The 13,911-nt window shown below is 47.3% G+C and overlaps 1 protein-coding gene across 1 annotated transcript in view; it reads right to left on the reverse strand.

Annotated features, from left to right (window-relative positions):
• Positions 1–12,169, reverse strand: part of LOC125433508 (thyrotropin-releasing hormone receptor-like) — a 37,303-nt gene extending 25,134 nt beyond the window's left edge. Inside the window, exons 1-2 of the mRNA XM_048498054.1 lie at positions 12,045–12,169; positions 9,806–10,692 (exon numbers count right to left, since the gene is read on the reverse strand). Coding sequence (XP_048354011.1) covers positions 9,806–10,615 — 810 coding nt within the window. The 5' untranslated portion in view covers positions 10,616–10,692; positions 12,045–12,169. The remainder of the gene's footprint in view (positions 1–9,805; positions 10,693–12,044) is intronic.
• Positions 12,170–13,911: the final 1,742 nt, after the last annotated feature.

The raw sequence follows: 13,911 nt of genomic DNA on the forward strand, positions 1-13,911 counted from the left end.
ACCAGGGGTGGTAGCAGGGGCGTACCTAGGCAAACTGTAGCCCGGGGACAAAACTTGAGTTTGGCGCCCCCCCATGACCCCCCCCCCATGACCAAACAATGATTCTTTTGCACCAGGTCATTTCTAATCACCATCACATTATAGAACATGCCTCAATGCAGCAATAGTCCATACCACTCAGCAGAAATCAAACCTTTAGCCAATTTTTCAAAATGCTTTCAAAATGTTTATCACTGCTGTGGCGTTCACGATTGTTCTATCCAGCACCCCAATTGACCCCAGCATTGGAAACACAGCACAGTGCTGGGAGGGAGGGAGAGAGGGAGAGGACAGGGACAAATTTCAAGTCATGTTTTCCACAGTAGTTGCACACATTGAATTTTAATACTGACAAAGGCACTGAGCATGAACTCAGTCTTTCTGAAAAAATAATAACTTAGCAGAAACATAGTCTTAAAGAATAACCCTGAATACTTTGCTTTTTTCATCTGAAATATGTTTTAAAGCCTATAAGGATAAGAAACTCATCTATATGACACTAAAGAAGGCACCCCAGATTATCTAAGAAGCCCAGTTCAGAACTATTCCACATTAGAGATAGAACCAATAGCCAGCTTTGCTGAAGTTTGGATGTCCTGGGCACTCATTCTGTGGGCAGCAGCTTCACCTTCAACTGGGTGCCCCATAGCATTTTGCCCCTCAAAGCAAACTTCAGCAAAGTTGACTGGTTCCTGTCAGGACACTCAGCAGCAGCCACTGAGGTAAATTTGGTGCCCCTACAGAGCAAGACCCCTTGAGCTACCGCCATTGAAATCTCTACCACAGGGACAGCTTGGCATAACAGCAAGCCTCACCCAATCCCACACCTCTCTCACTGCTTTAAATAGAGAATAGCAGCATTTTCCCTCCAGAAGAACAGAGGCACACACACCCTTCCCTACACTGCCTTCCACCTCCTTTTAAAAAATGAAGCCACTCTACAACACCTAATGAACTATGGACATCAAGGGCATTTGCAAGCCCTGAATCTCCTACCAAATCCACACAGCACTACACGACAGCAGAAACACAAGTCCCCCAAAAAAAAAACTGAAGTGGGAATTACAAGGTTTGCCAGGGCACAGCAAGAACTACTGGAAAACAAACCCACTTTTTAAGAAAAGGTTTTTTTCTTTTTTTTTTAAAACTAAGACAACAAACTTAAAAGTAGAACCAAAGCAAGTTAGCAAGTAACAGCCTAGCCACAAAGCAGCAGGGGTGGGGACAAACTGGGAGAAATTTCAAACCCAAACTAACAGTAGAACAAAGGTAAAATCATGAAATCACAATACTGGGCGCAGTGTGTAACACACTTCTCTCTCTGAAGATGCCAGCCACAGATGCTGGTGAAACGTTAGGAACAAGATCTACCAGACCACAGCCACACAGCCTGGAAACCCCACAACAACCAGTTGAATCAGCCAGGAAGCCTTTGACAATACAAAGAAATTTTTGTTTTGGCAATAAGATGTCAATGGTAGAATTTTTCCTTGCCCAATAGAAAAGTTCTGAAGTTATGTGAACTACATCAGTTAAGAAATTAGTTTAGATCTACTTATACCTTAGCTAGATTTTACATCCTCTTTATTACGGAATTTAGTTTTTTAAGAATAATTGGAATAATATAAAGAGATCCACACCCCCGTTGGCCTTCGCTGCAGGCAGGAATGCCTGTTTCAGCTCTCATATGCTTAAAGGGACAAACCTCTCTGGAAAGATGCAATTTACCAAATCTCCCTGAATAAAGATATAGCTTTTTTCCCTTTCACGATTGCAGGAGACTTGAAGCACTTGAATAAATCAACCTGAATCTTTCTCCAAGAACTACATTATGTTTTAGTTACTACATTATGTTTTAGTTACACTAAGCTAGTGTTATCTAAACAGCAGTCCCCTCATGAGCATACATCTTATTTCAACAGCAAAGGATTAAATCCAGCAAGGTCTTGAGCACTTATCTAGACTTTTGTCCTGACAGCCTTTAGTCTCAAATACAAAGGATCTCAGGCAAGTTTATGCTGGACTTCAGCGCTGTCTATTCAAGGAACATGAACTATTTGGCAGATCCCACAGCACACATACCCAAAAATCAAATCCTGTACTCTGCCATCTATAGCAATTCCTGCACCTGTTTCCAGTGGTGGTAGTGGAAAGTGCCACTAGTCATGGCCAATTTATGGTGACACTGTTGGGTTTTCAAAACAAGAGATGTTCAAGGTGGTTTTGCCATTGCCTGCCTCTGCCCAATGACCCTGGATTTCTTTAACAGAGTTCCATCCAAGTACTCAAATGAGAGCTAACCCTGCTTAGCTTCTGAGATCTAACTCAGAAGGAGATGAATGCGAGCAATCTTGTTTCCAGACACAGTCATTCATGGCGCAGATTAGAATCCACACTGACATGCCCAGAAAGGAGGGGGGGGGGGGGCTTTCCCCTTTCCTTAACCATGGCATTGGCTACTAATCAATAGGGTGACACGAATAGGGCAACTAATACAGAGGGAACAATCTTGAGTATCAATACAGGTGTACAGTGACAAAATGATGAATACAGAACAGAGTAAGGGGTTCAGAATGAGCAAGGGGGAATGAAGCTATATGTGGTGTTGAAAAGCAGTAACATATCTTACCACAAGCCCCTGGCCGCATGAAAGGAGGGGGGGATATTTAGTCATTGTTAAAACACAGGACTGGGAGGTGGGAAAAAAAAGTAGCTACGGAATAATGCGTGCACTTTTCGAGGAGGAGTTGGAGGGGATTGTGCCAGACTATTCAGAGGCGTATGGGGGAGAGGGAGGCCAGTGGGGATTTCTGCCTGGAAGTGGGTTATAAGGGTGGGGTGTCAGGACTGCTTGAGACGTGGGCGGCAGGGCTGCAGGGGAGTAAGGGAAGTGCTTTTACCTCTCCAGTTGGCTGCGTGTTAATTTGAATTGAGGGGGGGGGTGGGGAAGTCCAGCAGAGGCTGAGGGGCTGGGGAGTTCACTCTTCCCGGGTGATGGAGTGCTACTCAAGGAGAGGCAGCAAGCTTGTACATAAAAGCCCTTCAGAGGGAAACCTGAGAAGCTTAACGTTTCAAGATTGGGAGGGGACAGTTTAGCTTCCCCTGGCTCTAAAACGAGGGGATTTTCCTCCCTCTTTGCAAAGGCGAGCTGCAAACTTTGAAGCCTAGGTTGGAGGAGCAAGCCGTGAGGGGAACAGTGGAAGCTTGAACACTTCGGCTTGCTCCTCCAACCCCGAACTCTGTTTAGCTAGCCGTTTCATGCCCAAGAGAGGTCAGAAACTTTCAACTCGTTCTTTCAGGCTCGTCTCTCCAACGCCAATCTTGAACGGGTAGCTGTCTCTCAATTTCCTCATTCCCTGTGCACTCAGCTAAACCGCGTTTCTTGCTTACCTCGGACCTGGAAGGTGCTGGGAAACCTCGCTCCGTGGTTGCCTCCGGTGCCTACAGCACCTCCCAGGTCCGAGGTAAGCAACGAAGCTTAGCTGAAGTGCAGGGAAAAATGAGGAAACCTGAGAAGCAACTTGTTCAAGATTGTGAGATTATGGCAGTTTCTAAAACGAGGGATTTTCACCTCCCTCTTTGCAAAGGCGTGAGCTGCAAACTCTGCTCTTTTGTTTGGCACACAATAAAGTTGAGGGCAGAGCCTCGAGCGCCCGTGGAGCCACTTGCTGCTGTTTCCCCTCTGCACACCTGTTGAGGCTGCACTCACCTGCATCGCCTCTTGCTGCCTCTCCATGAGTCGCCCATGGCAGGCCAGCTTGGCGGAGGCGACCATGAGCAGAAAGGAACTGGGTGAAACCACTCTGTTGGGAGGGAGAACGCATGGGCTGGGAGGAAAAAAACAAAACTTCCTGATAAGTGCGTGTGGGGGGGGTGGGGGGGGGTAGTGATGGACTAGCAGCAAACCTCTCTGTCCTCTGGCGAGTATATGGCTGCTTTCTGCCGAGGACACAATGAAGCTGTTGAGTGAGTCGACAGCTGACAGGCAGAACTCAGAGGCTAAAAGACAGGACCCACCTCTTTCCCCTGTGCCCGTGCCATTGCTGCTTAGCTTCCTCGAGACTGCGTTCCTTCCCCTTCTGAGCAGGGGAGGAGGTTTGTTTGCATGCCACCACACCCCTGAGAGGCAAGGCACGCAGCTGTGGTTCCAAGGAGGGCGGAGCTCACTAATGCTAAATAGACTGAGGTGGAACTGGCCCAGTGGGGCCACCGTCCAGAGTGGGCGAGGCTAAGGCAGCCTGAGCTGCCTGATAGTAATGGCTGCTGTGTAAAGCAGGCTGCCGGTGCAATGATGATGGTGAAGTCTGTGGGGGGAGGAAATTTCTTGCCTGGCCCTCATTGTGACCAAAATTGTTGCGCCCGGGGACAAAGGGGACCCCTTGTCCCCTAGGTCGGTACGCCAGTGGGTGGTAGGGGTACCTTGAGCCCCAGGAGCTCCTGGAGGAGGGTACCAGAAGAGCCCCCGCCCCAATTGATCTAACCCAGCCTTGCTGCCTGGAAGTAAATTCATCTTAACCTTAATTAAATTAATCTTAATTTTAAAGCAACCTGAGACTATTGTGGCAACGGGGAGGGGCAGGGGAGGGATAAAAGTGGCCAATGGTCCCATCACCAGAAGAAAGCCTTTGGTTGCTTTAAAGATTAAATTACTTTCAGGTGAGCAGCACTGTGGCTGGGAAGAGTCTGAGGGACAAGGCCAGGGAGGGTCCTGGCCTGTCCCCACCCCCAGTCTCCTCCCAGCCATAGAACCACTCACCTGAAAGTAATTTAATCTTAATTTTAAAGCAACCAAAGGCTTTCTTTCAGGGGTTAGCCAGGAAGAAAGAGAAAATAGTGGGGGAAGGGAATACAGGGGAAAGCGAGTTACCCCTACAAGTCCTTCAAGGTTCCCCACTGCATTGCCGTGCCTGTCTGAGCCAGCAAGATTCCACTTGGCCAGAGGTTTCCAGGGGGAGGAAAGGAGGGGAAGCAGAAAACACAGGAGTAGGTAAAGTAGATTAGCAGGTGAATGGAAAAGAGAGAGAAAAATCATGATAAGGGGAAATTATGGGGGTTGCTAAGAAAGGGAAAGAGCAGGGAGGAATGAGATGCCCCTACAGGTCCTTGTGAGTTCTCCCCATGTTCTTTTCACTGTTTCCCTGTTCTTCAGGTCTCCTAGTCTGACACCAAAGGACCAAGATGGCAAGAGACAGGAAAAGGCCGTCCCCTACTGGATAAGAGTGGGAACAACAGCCGTTCCTCAGGGGCATGGCTGGATTCATTCCACTAAATTAAAAATTAATGATACTGCCGCAAACCTCTTTTCAATTAAAAGCCCAATGCATTCCATCCATGCACAACAGACAGAAAAGGGGATGTTTGCACTGGCAGGGGAAGGCCTAGCTAATTGCTCTTTCCCCCATCCTCCCCCCTGAATTCAGACACGCAGTTGAATCACAAAGGAGGGGAGTACACAGTTACATTATTTTGTTAGGAGCTCCACAAAACAGTGGGGAATTGCTGATGTAGCAGCACAGAACAGACCCTTGCTGTTGGATGTCATTGTATGAAAACACTCTGAGAAGGGGTGCTTTTATTACAGTGAAATAATGAAGTGGTGCAGCTGAGGGTCAGGCAGCATTTGTGTGGAGGGGGGGATTACTGGTGGTCTTTGCAAAATGGTGCATCTGATTTGGAGAAGTGATGTCATTCCCAGCTGATTACATCCTCATTGAAACAATGCCAACAGGTATTCAAGATCTGGAACAGTTACAGATAATGACATCAAAAATTATCAAAGGGCACCGGCATTATGAGGAAAGCTTCTGACTGTTTAGCCTCAGGATAAATGAGAGTTTCGAGAGATATGCAACACTGCAAACAGGATGGGGAGTTCACACACGGAGAAATGTACCTTTCTTGGTCTCAAAATCAGATACTCAAGGGAAATGAATTGGTAGGAAGTTCCATGCACACAAAAGGAAGTCCTTCATATAGTACCCAGCCTGTCCCAGGATAGTTCACAAGCTACTAGGATAGTGTTTTAAAAAGGATGAATGAATGAAGGCTAGATCTATCAGACATTTATCAGCCAAGGTAACCAAGAAGGCAGTCTACTTCTGAGAAATGAATCCTGGAAACAAACAACAGGCCTTTGCTGCTCTCATCCAAACATATCAGACTGGCTATTATTATTATTACTTAGATTTTTATGCTGCTCATTCCTGTTGGGATAGACTCAAGAGAGGCTCACAACATTTAGACACAATATCACAGCCATCAAGCACTATATATAACAGTTTAAAACCAAATTTCAGTATAGGCTCCATAACTGACATTAATAAACAGTAATAAACCTTGGGGGAGCACAGAAAGGGAGGTCAGCCAAGATGGATATCATTGGAGGACACACTTTCATTCTATCTGGGTCTTCTCCTAATTTAGCAAGGCAGGTTTTATATTCTTATCTTCCTAAACGCAAAGAAGATCTTGGTTTGGGGAATGCGGTAACAGAAGTGTACTTTTCAGAAGAGATGTCAAAACAAGATACAATTAAGCAACAGGTAAACAGATAGTGCCAAAAGGTTTTTCAGATGTGATTAGGAGCTGTTCAATTAATTTCCCCCTCCCTCTCAGAATTAAGGTAAATGGTCTTAAATTAGAGGAGTTAATTAAACCTGATCTCAGTCTGGAGAGACAGGCGCTCTTCTAGGCATTGTGCAATTTAACACTCTCCTAATCAGCCACTGTACTATAGTGTGAGCAACAAAAATTGCCAATGCTCACATGCACACTTTTGTACCTTCTCTTGGTTGAGGAGCAGCAGAAAATCGAGGTCCCTTAGTGAAGGGAAACGTTTGTGAGATATTCTGTCTTTCTGCAGGGTTGTGGTTATGCTTAATGAAAATATGAGGTGCAGGGTGGAGAAGAGAAGAAACCCCTGATCTTCCTGGGATTGTCTGGAATCACAAAACAGGGTCATTTGAACTTTTCTCCACCCAAAGAATTCCTGATACTTAGAGCTTCCCAAATAGATGTCTTTAAAAGTTATGAACCTACCTGACTACTATGGTCATCTCTGGAAGCCCTGCTTTGAATGGCTCTGCCCTCCAAGACTGAGAAAAAGCCTGAACTCTCCTCAAGAAGCAAAAATGACTAAACTGAGGCCATCGTACTTTGGCCACACTGAGAGAAGACAACAGTCACAGGAAAAGACTATTGCAGTAGGAAAAGTTGAAGGCCCTAAAGTGAGATGGATTGACGCACCTGAGGGAGTCTTGGCCCTCAGTTTCCAAGACCTGAGCAAGGTTGTCAATGATAGGATGTTTTGAAAGACATTAATTCAAAGGGTTGCCAATACATTGGAAGCTACTTGGTATCACTTAACACCCACAGAACCTTAGAGAGGGTCTTTTTGGTCACAGTCCCAAAACTGTAGAATTCTTTCCCCATGGAGACTCACCTGTCCCTTCAGTAGATGTCTTCCACCTGTCATTTCCTCAGTAACCTTTCCTTCCCATCCCGTGTTTTAACCATTTTTTTATTTCTTTGATTGTCTTTCAGCTCTGATTTAAATTATTTTAAAGGTGCCAGCTTTTGGTTCATTTTATCATGTTTTAATTTGTGAGCTTTAATTTGTTAACTGCCTTGGCGGCTCATGTGAGGGCAGAAAGGGTGGATAAAAATGTTATAAAATAAATAAATATAAATAAAATCTCCACAGAACAGGAGCCACAGGAGCTACAAGAAAAGGTGGCATCTATGCCTACATTGTGTCTTCTGTAAACAACTGCAGACTTTCCCTCTACATGGTTCTCATCAGTCTCCTCTTCTTATCTTTTAAAATGAACCTTCTCTCTTATCCAAGAGCGTTCAAAAGAATTTTGAGCTGTTTTCCTACACTATTAAAAAAAAAATTCTCTGCAGTTATTACTCTTTTACAAATATTTTTAAGGAGGTTTGGACACAGGAGCTGTCTTTTGCTGTTCTTCTGATTTCTTTTCTTCCTTCTCAGAGTAAACCACCTAAGTGTGTTAAGATAAGGACAGGGTTGTGAATCAGGAAGCCAGAGCTAAAATCTCACTTCTGCTGACTACACAGCTTTGGACAAGTCAGCCTCTCAGCTTTTGTCTCAGTCTCCATCCCTGACTTCTTACAGTCTGCAATATAAGGATAACAAGAATGATATACTTCACTGGATATATAATGTACCTTACAGGAGTGGCAGCAGTCACTCCATAGCACGGAAAATTCACTCTGCACGTGTTCAGAGGCACACTGTTTTAAAACTCCCACTATCTCATTTTTACAGCTGAATCGGGGCATTCAAAACAGACTCTACATGTCCCATGTTTGCTATTCCTCTGTACCACCTGAAAAATGCTGCTAGAACTGTGATATTGCTATGCCTCTCCCTTCAAACTGTTTCCCAAATACCTGTATTTTATTGGGGTTTTTTCCTCCCTGGCCTTACATTCACACCCCTAAATAATGTTCCCCCTTTTATCTACACTGAGGTGCTCCAAATTAATTCAGAATCAGACCAACCTGGGACCGCACAAGCTCTGGAAGTGTCCAGAGAAGAAGGTTATCAATAAAACAGGACAAAATGTTGCACGCTGCTCTATCTCCTTCTTCATCAATGTCCTCTCACCCTCCTAAAGAAAAGCAGTGCCTCCCAGTGGCAAGTCTCCTCCCTCTTATTACTAGGGCCAAACCAGTGGTGGGATTCAGCAGGTTCACACCACTTTGGCAGAACCGGTTGTTAAAATGGTGCTTGTAAACAACCAGTTGTTAAATTATTTGAACCCCACCACTGGGCCAAACCGTAACTTGTGGCAAGGTGAGGCAGCTCGGCTCAAGCACTGAATGTTGAATTGCAATTAAGAACCAATTTGCTGCCTGAAATAAGCTGCCTCGCCCTTTCCAACAGTAGGATTTGTTCTGGCAAGTGGTTATTGCTGGCATCCTCAATAAAGAGCAAAGGTGTATTGGGCATTTGAGCTTCAAAAGCGACTAAACCTTGGGCTTTCTCTAGGTATCCCCCACAACCATATAGAAGTAGAGTTTGGATTTATACCCTGCTTTTGTCAACCGTAAGGAGTCTCAAAGCAGCTTATGTGCTCCTTCCCTTCCTCTCCCCACAACAAACACCTTGTGAGGTAGATGGGTAGACTTTGAGAGGCATTATTGAGGGAGGGAGTGGAGGAGGAGGAGGGAGGAGGAGGAGTTAGGATTTACTCAATTCCCCACTTTCCCTCCCATAGGGAGACCAGCGTAAAGGGGCTTACAAACTCCTTTCCCTTCCCCCCTCACAAAAAAACACCCTGTGAGGTAGGTGGGGCTGAGAGAGCTCAGAAGAACTGTGACTAGCTCAAGGTCACCTAGCTGGCATGTGTGGGAGTGCACAGGCTAATCTGAATTCCCCAGATGAGCCTCCACAGCTCAAGCGGCAGAGTGGGGATTCAAACCCGGTTCTTCCAGATTAGAGTACATCTGCTCTTAACCACTACGCCACTGCTGAGAGAGAACTGTAACTAGCCCTGCATGCTTCATATATAGGAGTGGGGATACAAACCAAGTACAGCAGATAAGAGTCTGCTGCTGCTCATGTGAAGGAGTGAGGAATCAAACCCGGGTCTCCAGATTAGAGTCTACCGCTCTTACCACTACACGATGCTGGCTCTCCTATGTGCACACTCATGCACCCTTAAGATACCCACATTCCCACCCTACATTTCATTATGTGTTTCTCTTTTAAACCAGCCCAAAAAGCCACGAAGAGGACCTGTTTCCTGGAGCTCAAAGCACTCTTATTCCCTCGGCAAGAAAGCTTCATCGAGCTGGAGGTGCTGATGGATCCGCCATGTTTGCTCAGCCTGCTGGCATGTTGCGGAGTGGAAGGCAGTGGGTTCATGAAGAGGATGCGAGCAATCAGGCCATAGAGGACTGTGGCCAAGCCCAGGGGGATGACATAGAAGATGGTGAAGTCCAAGAAGTAGATGGGCATATAGAGGTTCCTGGAGACCCGATAGCCACAGCTGACTTGCGCGCCATCAGCAAAAACGACCTGCGAGGTGTCTACGAGGAAGAACCACATGAGGCAGTAAAGAGAGGTGAAGAACCACACGCAGGCGATGATGCGCTTGGCCCGTGCCACGGTGCACAGCAGCTGCGCTTTGATGGAGTGGCAAATCGCGATGTAGCGCTCCACTGTGAAGGCGGTGATGGAGCAGGCGGAGATGTTGATCCCCAGGTACTGCAGGTACGTAATGCACAAACATCCCGCATAGCCATATATCCAAGATGCCACCACTTCAGAGATGTTGGGCAGACCGGCTGCCAGCAGTACAATCAGGTCCGCCACGGCCAGGCTGACCAGGTAACAGTTGGTGGGGGTCACCATGTGCTTGGTGCGAAGAACCACCAGGACCACCATGACGTTGCCCGCAATGCCCACTCCACAGATCAGCAGCACGAGCAAGATGGTTACCACCTGCATCTCCAGGGGCAAACGGGGCATGTTGCCCAGAAAAGTCTGGTTGGCGCTCCCGTTGCCCACCGGTGTCCCAAAGAAGTCCCAAGTCTGGTTCTCCATTGCCAGGTCTTCAAGTGCTCTTTCTTGAACGGATGTTGGCTGGGGCTTCCAAACTGGTAGGATGTTCAGCAGGTACCCTGAGCCACAAAGAAAGGAAAGTTATTTGGTAGGCTCACAGTTGGTTTTAGGTAGGTCTAGTAGGTAAAAGCTGAGAAGGCCGGCATTCAGACCACCATTCACCTACAAATGTAACAAGAGGCTTGAGGCTCAACTTCAGTTCTCCCACCCAAATACTCACCTGGGAATAAAAGCACTAAACTACCTTGCAAGATTGTTGTGAGGATTATTGAGATATATGTCAGTGTCTTTGAGTGCTTAAGAGAATAGGTTATTATTATTATTGCCATTACATTATTATTTACCTACACATTATTATTATTTTTAAATTATTGTTATTTCTAAAGACTTCACATTATTTCTAAATCACTATTGTTTCTAGAGACTTCACATTATCAGTGTGACATTATTATCAATCTTTCTAAATTATCATTTCTAAAGATGTCACATTATTGTTATTACATGATTATTTCTAAACCATTATTGTTTCTAGAGACTTCACATTATCTGCATTACTTTATTATTAATATTTCCAAACTATTTTGAAGACTTCACATCAATTCCTATGACCTTATTATTATTTCGAAAGACATTACTGTTATTACATTACTACCATTATTTGCAAAGCCTAACCTGAAAAAGAGCACCACAGCGCTTTCTGCCTTTGTAGCAACAAGCCCCTGATCGTAAGCGGAGAACCATGAATATGTCCTTTCTCCGAAAGAGCCTGAACAAGGAGGCATCTGTGGACGTTTGAGCCGCGGCACCTTTTCCCCTAGCATCACCTGCTGCAGGCTGCAACATCGCCTGGAAGCAACAGGCAAGGCGGGCTTCCCTCCAGGCGCGGAGCCAAGGAGACTTTCTGCCACCGCGCTCTTCCAACCCCTCTTAGCGTCAAAACGACCGCTCGGGATCGTCCTCCCTTTCTAGATGCCTCCCATTCATCCCGCGATCCCAGAGCCCACCTGAGTGGCGATCCCGACCGACCCATCGAGCGCCTTCCTCTAGAGCTGCCGCCTGGCGCAGAAAACAGCCGGCGCCTCTTGGGGAGTCTTCCTCGCCACTGGCTGCGCGCTCGCCTGCAAGGCGCCGTCGGACCTGGGGCACCGGGGGGCGGCCGGAGGGGCGCTCGCCCGCTCGCCCGCCGCGGGAACCAAATCCCGCACGTGGGCGCCCCGCAGCTCCGCTGACCCGCCCGCGCCCCTGCAACGACGGCAAACTTCCCAGAGAGGCCGTCAGAGGTTTGAACCCTCGCCCGACCCTGGAAGCCCAAATGCGAGTGAGAAAGAAAGAAAGAAAGAAAGAAAGAAAGAAAGAAAGAAAGAAAGAAAGAAAGAAAGAAAGAAAGAAAGAAAGAAAGAAAGAACTTTACCATGGCCAGAGAACGCGTCTGCCGTCGAAGAGGCTCTGAGCTGGAGACCAGGTCAAAAGCGAGCTTAGACGGGGGTCTTCTCGCCCACTCGCCCGCCTGCCGCTCTTTCCTTCCTTCCTTCCTTCGCCTTTTTGCGGCCAACTGGCCCTGCTGCCGCAGTCTGATCAGCCCGCGCGGCTGCCTCCGCAGGCCACCTTGGCCAGCAGCAGCAGCGGGGTCCTAGCGCCCCGTCACGGTGGGGCTGGGGGGGTCCTACGATTCTGGGGGAATTTCCGAGCAAGACCCTTCGTCCAGCTGGATCTGCGGCCTTCGCCTGGCCCCCAACCCCTCTCCGCATCCCCAGCTTTTATAGGGATCTTTTCCCACCGCAAGGCAGGCGGGGTACTTATCACCTCCCCCCCCCAACCCCCCCCCCCCGCCAATGGCTCCATCTCCAAACCGGGAAAAGCATCACCTGTTGATTCCTATTGCAAGCCGGGTGTTATCCTTCCAGGGGTGAGGCCGGCGGCTTAGTGCTGGCTCTGGGACGGGTTCTGCCTTGAGGTCAATGGCAATTTGGGGCCAAAGACTGCACATAAGGGGAAGACCTAATAACTGAATTTCCCGCCCAACCCACAGGGATTCGTCCCTTCTTTCTTGCCCTCCAGGGCTTCATCTGATTTTCCAGGCTCTTGGATCAGGTTTGGTTTTGGAGCACCGATCATGAGTGAGGTGGTTTTGAACACAAGCCCCAAAGTAGTACGTGAACTGCTTGGGATTACTAGGAAAGGCTTCTAGCATCAGGCATACAATTTCCAGGGCTTCTGTCCTGTTGACACTGAGCATTGCTCCTGGCCAGGTGTCCTTATGTATTTCTTCTCCCACTCCCTCCCAGCTCCACATAGATGAAATCTTGTCGTTTCAGAGTGTTTTACATTTGATTCCAAATACACCGCTGCTGAAATTGGTTTGGGAAAAGGATGCAAGTGATTTGCTGACTTCAGTTTGTGCATAGTGCAGCAGCCATGCTACTTTCAGGAGTGGGATACAAGGATTCTATCCGCACTTGGAGTACTATTTTCAGTTGTGGTCGCCACATCTCAAAAAGGATATCGAAGAGATAGAAAAAGGGCAGAGAAGGGCAACGAGGATGATTGAAGGATTGGAGCACCTTCCTTATGAGGAGAGGCTGCAGCGTTTGGGATTCTTTCGTTTGGAGAGGAGACGTTTGAGGGGATATGGGATTGACGCCTATGTACCATGCATGGGGTAGAAAATGTTGACAGAGAGAAATTTTTCTCTCTTTCTCACAATACCAGGGGGCATTCATTGAAAATGCTGGGGGGAAGAATTAGGACTAATAAAAGGAAACACTTCTTCATGCAACGTGTGATTGGTGTTTGGAATATGCTGCCACAGGAGGCGGTGTGTGATGGGCCACTTTCAACCTGGATAGCTTCTTTAAAGCAGGGCTTGGACAGATTTATGGAGGAGAAGTTGATCTATGGCTACCAATCTTGATCCTCCTTGATCTCAAATTGCAAATGCCTTAGCTCAGGAGCAGCAGCAGCAGAAGGCCATTGCTTTCACCTCCTGCACGTGAGCTCCCAAAGGCACCTGGTGGGCCACTGCGAGTAGCAAAGTGCTGGACTAGATGGTGCTGGACTAGATGTCTGATCCAGCTGGACTAGATGTCTGATCCAGCAGGCTAGTTCTTATGTTCTTATCAAGCAGCTGGTTGTTTTGGGATGTAATTCAAAGGGCCGGTTTAAAGCCCTAAATGGCTTGGGGGCAGGGTGCTGGGAGGACCATCTCTGCCCATGCTGTCCAGCCAACAGATAAGATATTCCTCATGAGACCTGCTCTCTGTGCCCAAACATATGGAGGT

This window comes from Sphaerodactylus townsendi, linkage group LG05 (assembly GCF_021028975.2).
Source record: "Sphaerodactylus townsendi isolate TG3544 linkage group LG05, MPM_Stown_v2.3, whole genome shotgun sequence".
Lineage (NCBI taxonomy): Eukaryota > Metazoa > Chordata > Lepidosauria > Squamata > Sphaerodactylidae > Sphaerodactylus > Sphaerodactylus townsendi.